This window comes from Varanus komodoensis, unplaced genomic scaffold (assembly GCF_004798865.1).
Source record: "Varanus komodoensis strain SLA01 unplaced genomic scaffold, ASM479886v1 scaffold12, whole genome shotgun sequence".
Taxonomy (NCBI): Eukaryota; Metazoa; Chordata; class Lepidosauria; order Squamata; family Varanidae; genus Varanus; species Varanus komodoensis.
In genome coordinates, this window is record NW_025335349.1 from 25,115,353 (window position 1) to 25,133,295 (window position 17,943).

Genomic DNA, 17,943 nt, shown 5'->3' on the forward strand with positions numbered 1-17,943 from the left:
CTGTGACTCCCAGCTCTTCTCATACTTACATCCTCGTGCAGGTGATTGTAGACAGAGTGATCCAAGGCAATGACTCCCTCTAGAAGATTCAGCCCTGATTGTTCCTTGAAATGTTCTTCTTTGTCCTTTCCAGATTTCATTGGTACATGCCCAAAGCCAGGCCTGATCTCATGGAGTGCCGGAGGTGTAGGTGTCAGGGTTGCATGGCCCAAAGGAGGGATTCCAAGCCTGCAGGTAATGAGAAACCATCAACCCAGATGGGTACGCTTACATACTCTGGCTCTCTTAGCTTACAGTCCTGACACAGTTAAACAGACTCCATCCCACTGACTTCAAAGGAACAGAAGTCTGAAATTTAGGATACTTGCTAAGTACCAGTGGAAAAGCTAATCTATCAGCCTTATTCTTTTTAATTTCTAGAGGGTTAGAGTTCTTGGTCTGTTGTAGCAAAAACAGCAAATAATTTTGCAGCACCTTTACATATTTGCATGCAGAAGTTTTTGCCAAAAGAAATGTTTCAAATTTAAGCATCTGTTGTTTTTTTCAAATTTAATGCTAATCTGGCAAATTAATTGGCAATACTAACATATTTTGAGATTTAATTCAGTATAGTATTTATCAACACAGCTAAAATTATAAATGTAGAGTAGTCTAAACTGCCCAGAGAGCTTTGGTTATCGGGCAGTACAGAAATGTTACAAACAGCTGAATAATTGCCTGAGGCAGCCGGATCACTGTGAAAGTTCAACTTCTTGTCAAGCTGGTAAGCAGAAGAGGCTTTCAAATCCCAAGTTGTTTAAACAGCCCAGTTTCAACAGGTTGCTCGGTGAAACAACAGGGCCAAAGGTGAGTCACCCGATCAACATCGGATGCTAACAAAATGTTAGCTTTGTTACAAACGAATAAGGTAAGCAAGACGAGAGGCCCCTGTTGAATCAAGGTCTAAACAAGGAGCATGTTCAATTCACTCTACAGCTATGGTGGAGGATCCATGTGTGCTAATGCCACCGGGCGATTGTCCGTAGCACAGCGTGCATGACAGAGATAAGAAAATGCCTTCCTGGCTGAACTGCAAGGGAGCGTTTCCGAGATCAGAGAGATTACCTGGTGGCCAAGGTGCTCCCTGCTTGAGCCCTGCTCTTGAGGACAGCGTGGCTGAGGTGCTCCAGTACCGAGTGGGAGTGCAAGTGCTGGTTCTCTTGGACCTCCAGGATGTCCAGATGGGAGACGTGGCCATGGCCGAGGGCCTCGTGCTCGATCTCTACCACCTGCACCTTCCCCAGGCCCAGGCTGAGTAGCAGGCGGGTCAGGCCCTCGAAGGACAAGGTGCCGTTCTCGCCATACTGCCCAAAGAGCTGTTGCAAATAGTAGCCCTGCTCTTGCGTGGCGTCTTCCAGCAGGGACAATCCACTCCCGCCAGCCAGCAACTTGGGAGGACTAGTCGGTGCGAGGCTGTACACGCCCTGCAGGGTGAGGAGGGCCACCCATGCTCCAGCCAGACAGAAGCTCAGTGCCTTCTGGTCCATCGGTGTGAGAGGACCTGCAAGAGAAGAACTTGGCTGCCAAGCTGCATCGTGAGGAAACAGAGCCTCACCAGGCTGCCGTTCCTACAGCAATCCTCGCAGTGATACCTGCTCCTGCTAGGAGAGGCTGCATGTGCAGGCCCCAGCTTGGCCTGAGCTAGGCCAGGCGGTTGCCTGGAGGTCCACTTCAGAGCAGCTCCCTGTATAGATTATTGGTTGAGTGCCCTGCTTTTCTCAGGGGTAGCTGAGAGACTTGAACGGTGCACCACGCACCTCATTGTGCCTTTTGCCCTTAAGCAACACCTACAACAGCACACTTTTCCCTCAGAGGTGGGTTGTTGAAATTCAACAACCATGGGCCAAATCTAGTCCACCTACAGGCCCCATCTGGCTTGCTGTGGTTCCCTAGATGCTAATGTCCCTCCTCCCTCGGGCTACCCGAATCACCAAAAATCACCACTGAAACAGGTTCAACACCAGTGTCTTGGAGCCTAACTCAATGCTGCACGCTGGTCATGGGTGTAACTGAACCCTGATGGGCACTTTAAAAAAGGCTCTTGGGGCACACCGTGACTGACTCGTCCCTCTTGTCCCTGCTTCTTCCCAATTGCTGCCACCAAAGTTACCAATGGAGTTTAGTTGCACATTCCCATATTTGAGGTTTGGTAGCTCTCTCAGTCTTGACCCTCTTGTTCATTTCTGATGTGTCACATACAGCATGATTAAGCCTTTGCTTTGTTTGTTTTTGGACTGCAAATTTTTCTTCCAGAGTGTGTTCCTTCACACACTGTACTCTGGCATCTGCCAGGGGAAAAACTAATTTTCCCTAGAGTTGCGGCAATAGCTGAACCCTGAACAAACCCTACAAGGTGAGGAAACATTTGAGGGAGGGGAGGGACAGAGAAAGGTTGCAGCTTGTAGAAAAATAGGGAAAATCCCCTCATAGTAACGTCACAGCATCACAAGTTAAACTGTGAATGGGGTTGCCAACTGACCAGGAAAAGAAATGCCCTGTTCTGCTCTTGTGCCCTGAACAACAACCTGCTGTGCAAATGTCAGCAGGTGACAAATCTTCCCATGGGACAGACATAAACAGTCTTGCCTGGTAATGCCTATGTCAGGGATTTATAACCTGGCAACCCCTAGAAGATGTTGGGTATTTGAGAACTGACTTGGATGTGAAGTGCAAATGAGAGAGAAGCAGGGAGCTTCCCCCACATTTGACTCTACCAGATCATTTAATGCAAAAAACTGGCACGTTCCCAGGTGTTTTGGACTACAAATCCCACCATACACAATTATTGGCTATGTTAGCTGGTCCTGATGACATCTAAATAGAAATGTCATAGAAATGTAATAATAATAATAATAATAATAATAATAATAATAATAATAAATAACAGGAAGGCTAAAACTTGTACAGAGGCCCAGAAAGAGGTAGCCATTTAATTATTTACTATTTATTTGTCATGTCGCTATCCTGCCTTATTTCCTCTTGCAAGGAATCCATGGCAACCTACACAATCCTCTTCCTCTTTATTTTATTCTCACAACAACCCTGTGAAGTAGACCAGGCTGTCAGTGACTGTCCTAAAGTACCAGGACAGCTTAATAGAGGTCTGCTCAGTCCTAGTCTAACCACTGGACTACAGTGGCTCCCTGGTATCTGATCGGCCTCACAAGCTGCCATGAGAACAATGCTTCCCATTGCCATCTGCTGCAGCCCTCAGGAAAGCATTTGTGGACCAAACCCAAATGAATTTTCTCCTTCAAACTCCCTTCTATGAATTCTGATAGCAACTCTCTGGATCCAGGAACATTCAGGGGTCAACAACATCTCATGTTTATGAAGTAGCAGTCAACAGCATTTGACAGACAGTATCTTGCAGCCTTTGCCAGAATAAAAACCGACTCACGGTAATCTTTAGTCAGTGTATTAAATTAAGGCATTCATTCAGCCAGGCAGATAAATGGATGAACAAACAGAAAGCTAAACAACCCAATATTGTTATCAAATCTAATTTCTGAAAATCAGATGAGAGGAAAACTTCAAAACACTCAGCATTTGAAAAGTTTTGAAAGTCCAACATCCCATCCAGCTCTACTGTTTTGAATGCCCTCTTTAACAAGAGTAGCTAGAGCAGTTTCTGGCACTTTTGACCTGCTCATTGCTTTCCCCTCTTTCCGGGATCCTTGAATCCTGCAGCATTGTGAGAGTTCAGTCACTGTATTTTCCATTTTACAGATGGAGAGAGAAAGAAAGACTTACCCAAGTTTTCTCTCTGTGTTCCCTGCAGAACTTGATTCAAAGCCACAGTGCTGGCGTTTCAGCCGTGTCAGGGATTATGCTTTTCAAGTGGATGAGTTCTCAGGAAATGTTAGCGGAGGAGGCTTGTATCAACAGCATTTATATTACACAAAACTTTCAGAGCACTTCATAGATGTTGTCTCAGTAGTCCTTACAGCAAACCTGTGGAGTAGATCAGTATTATTCCTACCATCTGCAGATAAGAAGCTCAGAAGCAGCAACCAGCCAAGACCACTAAGGGAGTTCATGGCAGAAATGAGTTGGACGGAAAACGTACTGCTACATAGTTCAATTTTTGAACAACTGTAGTTATAATGAGACATTACCCCCTGGTATGTGTTGCGGTCATCGCAATCCAGAGATTTCACAGGACTCCTGGGAAGTAAATAGGCAGCTGTACAAGCATAAAGCAAATATTGAAACAATAGCATCTTTAAAGAAATACTACCTACTGCTTTCAAAGTGGTCCTGTCCAAGGCAAAATCTGGAACTATCATCCAGCCCACAAATCTACTGAATTTCCAGGCGATGAAATGTTAGGGATGTTGCTACACCTTTGTTTGGGACCAGTTTTCAGTAGCTTCTCTGAGCACCAATGAAGGCCAGCGATTTCCCACCAAAACAGTCACCTCAAATTATGCTAGAAGCGCAGAAGACTGGCTTGTGAAAAGCAGCAGTTTTGCTCTGGTCGGGCTTCTGATCAGCCTCGGTTGTGGTGCATTGTTGTATTAGAGCAGGCAGAGCTTAAATGGGCCCCTCCCACTGCCAAACAGCAGGTGGAAATTTAGGGCATGGCAGGATTTTTAGATTTTTTTCCCCCAGAAATATGGTTAGGTGGGAATGAACAGCTTGTTCCTAAACTGCTCATGTTGTGCACGGGTGGGAAAAGGAGTTGCGTAATGGAAGGGTGAATGTGATTCTTTGCAATGGAACAGTAGAGACAAGGATACATGATGTCCGAAGAGCGATTTAGTGTGTCCAAAGTGCTACATATGCTTTATGTAGTTGCGAGCATTGCAACATACAGTGCCAGCACTATGGCTCAGTGGAGTGAAGCAGCTGCCTTGAGGCCACGGGCCATATAAAAGGGGGGTAAATGCTTAAGGTTTTAAATGCATTACACTTAACATTTTTACTGTCAACCCAGTGGCAGTCACATGAGAGATTTTCTTTCATGTGCCCAAATATTTATTTATTTATTTAGAAAATTTCTATGCTGCCCCATTCGCCGAAGCCTCGGGGCGGCTCACAAAACATCAATTAAAATATAATACACTAATAACTATAATAATATAATAAATAACTATAATAAATAACTATGCACCTTGAGTAGTTTGTATCTTTGAGTGCGCATGGCAGGAAGGTTGCCATTTGCTGGTCCAGTTCAGACCGCACAATGACCCTGAACCACATGGTAAAGTCAGTTATTACTAAAGTATTACTATTATTTCCCATGTTGTAGATTTGGGTGTGGGACGGAGATTGGACTGAAAGAGAATTGGCTTTCCTAAGGCCTCTTCTGAGTTCATGGCAGTGGGGAAGTTCAAAGCAGGCAATCCTTTTACACAGTGGGGTCCAAGTTGAGTCAATAATAGAGCCACTGAAATCCATGAGATTTAAGTTAATCATGCTTAACTTTGGTCCCACTGATTTCAGTGGGATCAGTATTCAGTGACCAGATCTAACCAGCAGCCTCTTGGCTTCCATACCGCACTAGCTTTCTCCATCTCAAGCACCAGATATTACTGCCACCAGACAGGGACACTCCAGCTACCCAATCTTCTCCAACCAGGTGTTCTCCAAATGTGCTGGACAGCCACTTCCATCGCCCCGGGCAGCACATCAATGGTCTAGGTGGACGGAAGTGGCCGCTGAAGACAGCTGGAGAGTATCAAGTTGGGGAGAGCAGAGTTAAGCCATGTTTACCCCGTGAGCTATTGCATGTCGGTCCCTTTCTCTATAGCATTCAAATGGCTTGTGTGCCCTATGCCAGGCCAGTTTGGTTAAAAAGCAGGTCACAGACAAACAAGGGCCTGGGTGGGCTGGATGCCCTTGTGCCCGCAGTGGCTGTGGATGCCGGCCTTCCCATAGTAGAGCTTGGATGCTGCCCAAGAAGACTGATCGGCAGGAGTTCTAAGGCAAGCCAGAGAAAGCTCTTCTCACAGCCATTAATTAACTAATGGAATTTGTTGCCATAAAGTGTGCAGAGGACCACAGGCTTTAAAAGCAATTAGACAAGTAACGAAGGGTATGTCTGCGGACAGTGATTAACCACAAAAGCTAAATAGAACCTCCCCGGTGAGGGACACCCTGCCTTTGCATGCTAGACAGGATGGCTCTTAGGTCTGATCCAGCAAGGTAAGGATGCTATACCCCAGACAGGCCCCCTGTCCACCTGCCAAGGACCTGCACAGAGCAGGGCCCTCATTGCCAAGAGCCTCATGAAGTTGCTTCTCCCTTTCCCCAGGGCAGCCTCCTTCCTTCTCTGGCCCAGATAGCAGTGGCGCAGGTGAGAAGGAACAGCAAATGCGGCAGCCTGTCCCTGGCTCTCTGCTGGCCTGTCAAGCAAGCAAGTGGCAGCAGTGAGGAGAAACAGAAGGAAGAGCAGTGGCAAATGTGGCGAGAAGGCAGAGTCACCGAGGAAGCAGGAGCTCCTGTCTCAGGACCCTCATGAACCTGGAGCCAGCACAGCCCAAGACAGGGTGGAGCAACAGGTGACAGCACGGCCCGCTGACAGCCAAGAACATTTGGTGGGCCACAGGTTCCTCGCCCCTGCTCTAGGGTGTCTTATGTGGAGTCAGGTGGGTTTCCCACATTTTTGGGAAAAGATGACTAATTCCGGAGAACCAGGAGCACAACTTGTTCTTGCAAGTCAAATTCTTTATTTGGAAAAGTTAATGGTTTACCTAACCACTCAAAAGCTTGGGAAGTAAGGAAGTGCCCTCGCCTGGCAAGCAGCATGTTTTGAAGGTCAATTTCCAGCAGCAATAACATGTTAAAGTGCATCTGGTGTGGGGGAGGGGACAGGATAGAGTGATAGGAGGGCTGACATACTTCCAGGAGCAAATAAATACCTCTGGGAACAGGAAGACAAGGCATTCAGTTTCCCAGATATGCTTGGCAATATATATCCCCACTCTGTGGTTTACTGCTGCTTACACAGCATAGGTTACCAGATGACAAAGGTCACCAGCTGCCCAGTTTGTGAATTGAGGATTGTTTGGAAGGAAACATGCTGGCTCCAGACCACTTGCCCAGGGGCATGATGTCTAAACCTAGAATTCTGCATTGTTGAGGGAGAAAATATCCAAAATAATAAGCCAAGAACAAACCATGGGTATAACTTGGGTTATTTCACCCTCAAGAACCTAGAATTCTGGGTTGAGGATCAAAATGAGAATTCCTCCCCCGCCCCCCATTCATTTCAGAGCTAAGAACACTTCAAAAATGAGAAGAACCTTTTTCTATTTCTAAACATTACATGTGTTAATATTACATGCGCTGTTCCTGAGAGCAGAAACCTTGTATATCTTTATCTTTATATGACTTGCAAAGATCAAGATGGCACCGGTGCAGCCAATAACCTAGGGAGGTGGTTGACACTCCCACACAGGAGGCATTCAAGATACGGCTGAGCAGCTGTCCAAGATGCTCTAACTTGGATCACGCCTTGAGCGGGAGGCTGAGCCTGATGGCCTTGTTGGCCCTTGCAATTCTGCTGTAATTCAATTCTGTTCTAAGCTCTCTTGGCACCGTGTGATTAACTCAGATCTTGAAACTACATTTTGCATTTTGGTGCACAAATTCAAATCTTGAAATTCTGAGAGAGCATTCAGTCCCCACTACTGAATATGACACACATCCATGAAAGAACTGCAAGATTTCCGCACTTTGCAGACTAGTTTTATACTTGCTTGCCTCAAACTTCTCAAGTAGTGAAAGGGTAAATCCATGCAAGATGGGAGAACTCGAGAAGAGCTGTTACAGCTGGACTGACCCCTTGGTTTCATCCACCTCACTTGTCATAGCATTGACATTTTTCCAGCAGGGGTCCTATATGCCTTTGTTGTTGCATGTCAGGCAGAAATTGAACAAGTATAGCTTTTCTTACTGTTGCATTTCCATGCTGAGAAGAGCTTCGCTGGATTTCTGCCCCTGGTGCAATTGTAATAAGGTCAAGAACCCCGGCAGAAATAAAGTAGCAACAGCAAAGCAACCTTGTCACATAAGAACTCAAAATCCTATTTATTTTTATTGTGATCTGACCATTCTTGCATTAAAACAGCCCTCGGTGTATTAATTTTTTATTGCAGAGTTTTTTTTAAAGGAAATTTACTTCCTTTTTATGGCATGCAGACCATCCCTTTCTGATTCCCAGGTAGGTCAATGCATAGCATTACGAAAAATGAGAACTGCCCATTTCACCTCTGCTTTCCTCTTCCTTCTTTTCTGGTTTACTCGCTCATCCTCTACTTCTATATAGGGGGATGGATTTGGGTCACAGAAGCAGGGAGGGTACTGCTGTGGATCGATTTGATTTGTATCTTAACAGCACCAAAATATGGACATTAAATGAAATGCATTATCTAATATTCTAAAAAAGGAAACTGTATGCAGCTAAAATTATTTGCAAATTATGTCTCAGCCTGTTGGCTTATTATGACATAGCCCTAACACTGAGCTCAAAATGAATAATTTGCTGCCATAATAGCAAATTAATACAGAGCTTTTGTAGAGTGATAATAACACCATCAAAAAAATAAGGATTTGATAGCACAGACATTCTAGAAAATGATAAAGTCTTGTTATGACAAGATGGACCATTTAGGCCAGGGGTCCTCAAACTACGGCCCGTGGGACAGATACGGCCCTCCAAGGTCATTTACCCAGCCTGCCTCAAATCTTTTGGACTCACTTGGTGAAAATGATCTCCAAAAGAGTCTGGAAGCGCTGAGCCAGCGCAGGTGTACTCTGAAACTCTTTCAGTTTCATAGACTAGCAGAGAGCTGGCACATGTGCCAGATTGTAACAGCTCTCTTCAACTGCGTGCGCTGGCTCTCTCTGTTAGCTCTGGCTTGTTCCTGCTGCTGTGCTGGTCTTGCCAGCGTGAATTGTGCACGCGCTGGCTCTTCCCCCTATTGCACGCATGCGTTGGCCCCGAATACAGAAGAGAGGAGCAAATATGGAGCCGTACATTGACCATCTCATTAGCCAAAAGCAGGCCCCTACTTCCCACTGAAATACTAGTAAGTTTATGTTGATTAAAATTGTTCATTTTAAATATTGTATTGTTTTTTCCTGTTTTTCGCACTACAAATAAGATATGTACAGTGTGCATAGGAAGTCACTCATATTTTTTTCAAACTATAGTCTGCCCTCCCCCCCAACAGTCTGAGGGAACAGTGAACTGGCCCCCGGTTTAAAAAGTTTGAGGACCTCTGATTTAGGCCAACCTGGTGCCTTCCAGGGCTACAATGCACAGCATCCCAAACAGCTCAATTTGTTGTAGTCTGACATATCTGACAGCACCAATCTGGGGAAGCCTGATTTAGACTTTGGTGCTAAATATATTTGTGAGGGAGCAAGGCCCTTTGACATCAACAGAACATGCCTAAAATATTTTTCTGAATAGACATGTCTAGAAGCTCAGTTACATCTTTGTTGTACCAGTAGTTCCACATAAAACAGGTCCAGATTAAGCACCATATTTTTGCTGCCTGCCAAAAAAGAGCGTGAGGGATGTTTGACAAGCATCAGGCGGGCCACATAGTGTGGCTGCTTTTATTTTGGTGGGTCATATTTTGCACATGCTGGTCAAATTAGTCCTGCACAATTTAGTCTTCATTAAATGTAGATGACAACTTTCTCAGCATACGGTAGTGGATGGTATTTAATACTCTGTACTGAAGCTTTTCCCAACCTGTCACCCTCCAGATGAGTTGGTCTAATGGCTGGTGAATACTGGGGTTGCTGTCCAACACATCTTGGAGGCCGCAAAATGAGGAAGGCTGCTTCCTTTGATTGCTGGATACCTGGCACAGCTCATAGAGCCTAGTTGTGTATCCCTCAGAGCTAGCAAATTGTAAAGTCATTTTAGATGCTAGCTTTTTAATACTATATTGAACAGATTGCAGGCTGCTGAGTGTTGACTGATTCATCACCAGTGATTTTGAGTCACTTGGAAAACACCGCTGCAGCTTTTTGAAACAGAACTGGTGGGCAAACTTATTTATCTGATACTATCCTATCATAATACAGAAGGTCAGATTAAAGGAGGAAACAGACCGCACCTTCCCGTACTGCATGTTTTTGTAGCAAGGGGTAAGCGACATGTGACAACAACAGATCCCACTACATTTGCATCAAGCTGGGGCAGAGAGGCAGTGAAAGCTGGAACATTAGCAAGGTAGAAGGGAATGATGATGCATCCTCCGCCTTGACTTTTCTTGGACTGTAATCCTGCCCTATCGCCACCAGTTTTCTTGCACTGGAGTGATCCCTGCTCACAGAATATGAGCGGGGGAGAGAACAGCAAATGGAAAGTGGCAAGCAATGGTACAGCAAAATGGAAAAACTCCACATACCATTTTTCCATTTAAAGCCATCCCTGCCTTCATTTATTTATTTAGAATTCACCAGCAGTTTGCGGTCTTCAGGCCATGTAGTGTCCCCCAACCATCTTTTGTGCCCCCTGCTACCACTGAACATGTCAAATTTTGGTTACATTTTGGCAGTGGCTCTGATTTTGAGGTGGGGGTGCAGCCTATGGTGGATTCCCTTACTACTTTACATCAGAAGACTCGTATCTGGACAGGTGAAACCGCTCAAGTGAAATGAATTGAGACAGTACGAAGCTTAAAACTGTAAGAAGAGCTCTGCTTCTACATCTAATCAAAGGTCCAGTCACTTCTGCATCTGGTTTTCCCACAGTAGCCAATGAGACGCTTCTGGGAAGCTCCCAAGCAAGCACACTGTGATGTTACATCTGTGCTTCATAGGTGCATGCTTTGTGCCCAGTGTTGCAAAGATGCAAGGATGGGAGCTAGGAGGTCAAGAATCACATGGAAATAGGTTTAAAGCAAGGCACAACTTTATTAGCTACAACTTTCATGAATCCCACTACTCAGAGGCAGGGTACTTGGCGCAACGGAATGGTATGCAGCCTCTTTGATTTGAGACCTCAACAAGAGCAACACAGAAACTACAAATAAGCATGAGAGAGGAATACATTAGTTGCTAAACAACTTGGTTTCCTTGTCAAAAAATGATTGCCCTAAACTAGGAGTAGTGCACATACAGTACAGGAGTAGTGTACATACATACACTAGTATGTGCAAATCTCAGATTGAAATGGTGCAAATTCAAAAGCAGGGTGCCTCCCTCTCCCTACCATGTGTCTTTTTGTGGTCTCCCAAACTTTTATGCGTCCTTTTGTTTGCTACATCTCTTTCATGCACATTTAGGGTAAGACAAAATGTGAGGCTGGTTTTTAATAGCACCGAACAGATACACCGGACAGACACTCCCTTTATGAAGATTTCAGGAAACACAAACACTGCAGAGGCCTCTTTCCCAGTGAATCTTCAGAACGTAGCACATAGGCAATCTTTTTGAGCCATGAACACATTTGGATATTTGAAAAACTGTCCTGGGCACCATCACAAAATGGCTCCCATTGGAGGTGAGGCAAAAAAAAGTATCCTTTAGAAAAGACTGAGCTGAAGAGAGAGGTGGGTTTTGAGCTGCCACACACTATAGAATCCCTTTGGATTCATCAATAGATACCTATTTCATAACAATAGCAGCTGCCAGAAGGAAAAAGCACTTGCTGAAAACGATCGATGTGACTATTAAAAGGCATACGCTCCCTTCCCATGTTTGCATTAACCTAGAGATTCAGAGTTTCACTGCAGAGGTCAGCACATGCAAGGGATTTTCTGAAAATGGAACAGGAGGAGCTGTCTGGATGTTTTGAGAGCTGGGTGAAAGTTTTCTATGAATTCAAACCATTTTGCATTTTTCCCATTCAACTTAATGGGAGCAAGAATAGAATTGTGCCCCTTGTGTGAAGTCCAGTGGTATATTTGAATGGTACTGGACTTTGGAAAGTCTCCTAATACTCTTAAAAAGCTGCCGCGTGGGAAGAACTCTGAAAAACCCAGCCAATTCTGCAAAGAAATCTCTGAATTTCCAAAGAAGAATCTGGAATCCTGAGCAAATTTAGGAACTATTGCATTTTGTTTGCCCCTAAGGTGAACAACTGGCAAGTTTGGGTGATGGGGGAAGCATCTATATATGGGAGGGAGGGAGAGGGACAGAGAGAGAGAATGAGAGAGAGAGATTGATTCTATAGCCTGCAGAACACTTACATTAGACAGGGTTGCTTTCATTTTCTCAGCCTCTCAAGTATATGGGAATATCAGGTGTTACCACTTCTTCTGTTGGAAGGTCTGTCTATCTGTACACCTTGAAGGGTCAAGGGTTGCTGTGCCTGTACCCAAATCTTGCTCGATGGACCTGGGAGTGGCAAAGAGGAGGCATGAAGCCTGATGGCCAGGGAGGAGTCTGGAAGTTAAGAGACTGCCCAGAGAGCGGTGGCTGCAATGCAGGGTGCAAGTAAAAGAGCAGGGGAGGGGGAGGGGGGACACATATTTCTGCCCTTCCTTTTTTCATTGCTGTCTGCCACAAAGGCAACTTTTTTCTGGCCTAGAGTAGGAATAAAGCGATGGGAAAAAACTTCCCACTGGCTGTCCAAAGCGCAGCAGCAGCAGTGGGCAAGAATGGGCAACCAAGCCACAAACAGAGTTTGGAGTATTTGACCCAACCAGCAGATCATTCTTGGGGCTCTCGAGAGGCCTGGTCTGTTCAGAATAGAATAAGCTGCCAAAACCCTGAGAAGGTAAAGTGGCATAGAGAGGCAGCCATCTCAAACCACAGATAGTTTGGTACCATTCAGACCACCTTTTAATTTTATTATGGCTATATTTTTATTGTCGGTAGGTTGAGTGGGGGCCAGTCTGCCTGTCAGCGCCATGTGCGGTCACAGGAAGGCATCAAGTTGGGAGGGTGATTCTGCCTGTCAGTGCCCTGCACACACACAGGGAGGTCAAAGGGTGATGGGGTGGGAAGCCCCTCCGCTTGACAGTGGGCTGATTGCTGTGGGGGTGGGGAGATGCTCCCCCCCCACCAGTGACTGCCCCTCGACCCTGTTATTTTATTTGCACCCAGCGCTGCAGCTACCAATCTACAGGCAGCCTCTTGACTTCCAGACTCCCCCTGGTCATCAGGCCGTATACCTCCTGCTTGCCATTCCCAGCCATGTCAAAGAGGAATTGCACAGAAGGGGCGTTGGGGGTCTCCCTCAGGCAGCAACATTTCTCTTGGGAGACCCTGGACCTCCCTGGAACTGCACCATTTCATTCTGAAGGTGGGGATGCCATGTCTAATATCCCTGCATGTGGAAGTCAAACAAACTTCAGCTATGGGGCGGTACAGAAAATGAACAAACAAACAAATAAACAAGCAAGCAAACTCTCTGGAAATAAAAGCAAACATTTATAGGCAAGCCATTCTGGCTGAGTTACCCTGTTGTTCCTCTTTGATGCTGTATACATTGGCTTCTTGCGGAGCGCTTTTTATGCTTTCAAGGGAGTGTCCGACAGTGCTGTTCCCCCGCATGAGATGGCCCTGTCCACTGCCCCACCTCCTTCCCACTTGGCCTGCTCATGGGCAGAGGCTTTCTGGGAGGGAGTGTCAGAGGCCTGGAACATCCTGCGGCTGGTGCGGCAGGGGTGGGCGACATGGGGCATGCCGGTTGCACGTGCCCTTTGCCATATGGAGGAATGAGCCGGTGGCAAAGCCCCGTTTTGAAAACAAACAAAATGGTATGCTGTTGCTGCAGAGCGCTAAATTAAGCTGGCCTGCAAAACAAGCGGGACTGAACTTCTTCAGAACGACAGAGCAGCTTGACGCAGAATTTTGACAGCCAATCACCATTTTTGTTTTTCCCCTCTCTTTTGAGCACCTTACAGACGGTGTGGCACGATTGTGGCTCGTGGTGGTACTGAAGTTTCTGGGAAGCAACGTGACACCCAGATGTCCTGCAGTTGCCCGTCCCTCCCTGTGTGACCAGAATGCGAAAAGTTGCTGTTCCAGTTACCAGAACCCTGAGATCTACAGCATGTGGCCATCCAACAGTTTGCTTTTAAAAGAACTGATCATTCTTAACCATTTAAGTGCTCCAAATTCTTCACATAATCCTCATGACACTCCTAGAAGGGAGGTCAAAACAATTATTTTTGTTATGGCAGTGGGCAGCAAAGTAGGAATGATTAGCTGCATGGAAGAGCATTTATGCTTCACGTGCAAAAGTTCCCAGGTTCAGCCCCCGGCAGCCCTCATTAGAACAAGGAAGCTCTCATAGCAATAGGATTAAAGACCCTTCTCTGTTTGAGACCCTGGAGAGCCCCTGCGGTTCAGAGAAGATGGAGAAGCAGTCTGACCTGGTCTATGAAGCAGCAATCGATATTCCTATGAAGCCTTGCGATGGTGGCTTGCCTAAGGCTATCTAGTCCGTGCACAAAAGAGACAGCATTTTAATTTGGAACTTCCTGGTTCATAGTTCGACCTCTCAGCAACAGAGTATTTTTTTCAGCCCTTTGGCAGACTGTGTATTCAGGGCTGAAAAAGAGGGGTGGGAGTGGAGGAATCTGCAATGAGTGAGCCACCTCTGCAAAGAAAAGCAAAGCAAAATTTTGCAACTTGTAGACATAGCATCGAACAGCAAATTTGCATATATTTGCACAAGTTACATCACAGCTTGCTTCCACTATTCCTCTGGTTGGGTGGAGAAATTTGCAAGGCATGCAGAAAAGCCAACAACAACCCCTTGAGGAATGAAAATCCTACTGAGACTCCTCTGGCTCTTCGCTAGCCATTCTGTATGTCCACTCATGCACTTAAAAAGCTATCTTCACAACCCTGAGGACTGGAAACTTGGTGGCGATGGGAGATTAATATATTTTAAAAAATATCTGGAAAGATCAAGATGCTTAATTCTGTGGTCAGTGACAAATGGTATGCTAAATGCTGTGCACATTTAGCACCGTTGGTGCTGGGGCAGATGGGGCTGTGAAAAGTGCTACCAAGAGCCAGCAGCACAGCAAAGAAAAGGCCCGGGGAGCTTGGCATCTGGTGGGTGCTCAATCTCTCTCCAGGGAAAAGCACTATGAGTCCTCATCTTCTTCATCCAGTAGATGGGCATGCTCTGAATCCTCGAAGCAACGCTGGAAGAAGGAGGAAAGGGTCTGGAGGAGGTGGCGCTGGTTGGCACTGGAGAAGAATGTGTGGCCTTCATCTGGGTAGATCTAGGAAGCAGACACACCACAGTTAGCAGTGTTCATCGGTGAGCAGTGCCGATGGCCTTTCCAGAGTCGGGGGGAGGCGGGGGCATCGTATTCATCGTGGCTGCCATTCGTTTCTTTATTGAACTCGTATAGCACCAACCAGCAGTCGCCCACAGAGCCATTTAAAATTTTTCCTGCCCCCAGCAACCAGACAGATCCCCAGCTTGGTGCCCTCCAGGTATTTTGGACTGCAGTGCTCATGATGGCCAGCAGCCCCGGCCACTGGCCATACTGGCCGGGAATCATGGAGCCCCAGTCCAACACATGTAGAGGTCTCTGGACTGAGGAAGGTTGCAATAAAACGACAGCAAACCAATAAACACATCCAACCACGACCATATGCATTTCTATACCATAATGCCGATGTGCATGGTGTAAGAGGGCAGGTCCCTGCCCCAAGGAGTTCACGATCTAAGATGTTTTCTGCCATGCTGGTCACCACTCATAGAAAGCAACTGCTTGTAAAATCCATGCCATGTGAAAAACATTAAAAGCAGAGGCTAATTTCTGGACTAAGAGCTCCGGACGAGAATGCATCCTCTCTCACACTCTGCTGTGGGACCAGTCTGGCCTTTTTCCAAGGCAAAAAGGCCACAGTCCAGGCTGCGGGGAGCAGAGGCAGCATCCAGGGCTGCTTCTAGGGATGCCCAGCACTGCAGATTCTTGTACTCCAGGGAGAGCGTCTGTCTAGAGCTGACCAGCTCGGAGCCTACCTCCTTGCCCACCCCTCCTGGTAGCTGGCTCCTTCCAGACCCAGCACCGGCTGGTAGGAAGGGTGCACTGGTTAAGCTTCCCATGAAACCCACAACCTTCCATAGCACAGATCAGTGTTACTGCTTCCTCGTTGGTCTTTAAAGCTATTTTAAGAATATTTGCTTTTTGAGGAATTGGAGTTTTGTGAGTAGCCACACCTATCATGGGAGCCATTTTGTGAATGGAGACCCCCCCCCCCCCCTTCCCCAAATTATCTTTGTATGCCAACTCTGCAATTCTTTGGCTCTCTGTCAGGGTGGTTAAAACTGCCTTTGAGCTGTATATCTATTTCACAAGGGCAAGTATTACAAAACACCAGCATGTTTCTGGGGAGCTCCTCCAAAGGGAGCCAACCTAGGCAAACCCTGGCTGCACCTCTGGAATGCCTCGCTGCTCACAGATGTGGGGCAAAGGTAATAAAGGAATACGCCAAGTGCAGGTTCCCATAGAAAGAATCCGGGTCTTCCCTTCCCCATTTATGTACCTGGGTGGTGTAGTTGGACTCCGCAGCCAGCAACTGGATAAGAAGTTCGGCTGTGTGCTGGAAATGCACCGTGGCTGTTGGAAAGGGGGAGAAGAAGAGGTGGGTTACGCATGGAGAGGGGGCAACAAGGAATCTGTCCCCCTTCGGCTGCTGTCCATAAGGTGGCAAACAACCCGTGTAACGAGCGGTGGCTCCAGAACGCACATTTGACCAGCTCTGTCCTCCCAAAGAGTAAGAGGCAGCAACTTGTACCATTTACAGATGGCCTTATTGCCAAAGGACCTCCCAAACGGTGGCACAAGCAACACTGGCCCAGTGCCCTCGAAGCAGCATCAGCCTGGGGGCTGCAAGGCTGGCCTTACCATGAGGCAGAGTGAGCCAAACAGCTCAGGCTGCAGCAGATGCTGGGCAGCACCGCTCCTGAGCCCTCGGCTTTTCTCCCTCTTGGAGTACAGAGTGATGGGTGCCTCACAGCCTGCCCCACACTGCTTAAACTGGTCTGCTGCCCTCACAGGAGATGGAGGACCCCCCTCCATGGAGCTAATATTTAACGGCCAGCCCGGTTGGCTCCCGCACATGGAATGCGGAGCGGCTGGGGGCACCGTTTTGCCCTTTGGAAATGGGCTGGCGGTGAGTGTCAGGAAAGAGCCGATCTATATTCGACCTTACCATCCCCAGTCCCATGCACAAGCAGGATGTTTTTGTCCTTGAGGCGAGCTGCATCCTCCAATACGGAGGCCACCTGCAGGAGAAAAGAGAACGGAGAGAACGAGGAGGTAGGAATCAATGACTGCCGCTTTGGTCAGGGCTCTGCTCCTGCAACCCGAACAACAGCCTGACATGCAACAGGTCAAGCTTTCCCCAGCAATTCAACTCAACAATCTGGTGCCCTCCCAGTATATTGGACTGCATCTCCCACAATTCCCATGCTGCCTGGGAATTATGGGAGATGTGGTCCGGCATATTAGGATTGCTCCAGGCTGGGGAAGTCTGCTTTAATATTGCTTGTCAGGAAAAGTGTCCCTTACTCAGTTGCTGCAAAAGGACAGGTGCCTGTAATACTTGCAAAACCCTAGAGTGAGAAAGAACTGCGGGTTGGTGTGCACACACACCATGACCTGGGAGGTCTCGAAATGATGGGCAGGAAGAGGTCCGTTGCTCAGTTTGAATGAAGGCCAGCTTCAGGTACCTTTGTTTTGTCCTGGAAGCAGACAGCAGCCCTGACCGCCACAAATCCACCATATTTAGCTACATATGTAGGTATTCTCTTTTTAAAGAAATTATTGGTTATGTTCTTGTGCCATTCAGATCTGACCATATAGAAACATTGGACTGAATGTGGGATGAGATTAAATATTGTGCTGCTTAGTGCTCGCTGTGCAAAGAAGGGGCATGGGGGCTTTATGTTAAAGCAAGAGATTCAGACCTAACTAGCAAGCAAGGAAACTCAAGTCTGCAAGTTTTCTAGCT

General features: G+C 46.7%; 2 protein-coding genes across 7 annotated transcripts in view; both read right to left on the minus strand.

Moving 5' to 3' along the window:
* Positions 1–12,279, minus strand: part of SLC39A5 (solute carrier family 39 member 5) — a 26,513-nt gene extending 14,234 nt beyond the window's left edge. The window contains exons 1-4 of one of the 2 annotated variants that reach the window (XM_044421918.1): positions 12,201–12,279; positions 3,793–3,993; positions 1,105–1,540; positions 30–228 (exon numbers count right to left, since the gene is read on the minus strand). In XM_044421918.1, the coding sequence (XP_044277853.1) occupies positions 30–228; positions 1,105–1,526 (621 nt within the window). In that variant the 5' untranslated portion in view covers positions 1,527–1,540; positions 3,793–3,993; positions 12,201–12,279. Of the gene's footprint in view, positions 1–29; positions 229–1,104; positions 1,541–3,792; positions 3,994–4,283; positions 4,447–12,200 lie in introns of those variants that run through there. The other variant, XM_044421919.1, reaches the window with a different exon arrangement.
* LOC123019221 (inactive dipeptidyl peptidase 10-like) overlaps positions 10,900–17,943 on the minus strand; it is a 43,042-nt gene continuing 35,998 nt past the window's right edge. For all 5 annotated transcript variants that reach the window (XM_044421914.1, XM_044421913.1, XM_044421916.1 and 2 more), the window contains 3 exons: positions 17,143–17,215; positions 16,474–16,547; positions 10,900–15,197 (listed from right to left, as the gene is read on the minus strand). In XM_044421914.1, the coding sequence (XP_044277849.1) occupies positions 15,057–15,197; positions 16,474–16,547; positions 17,143–17,215 (288 nt within the window). In that variant the 3' untranslated portion in view covers positions 10,900–15,056. The remainder of the gene's footprint in view (positions 15,198–16,473; positions 16,548–17,142; positions 17,216–17,943) is intronic.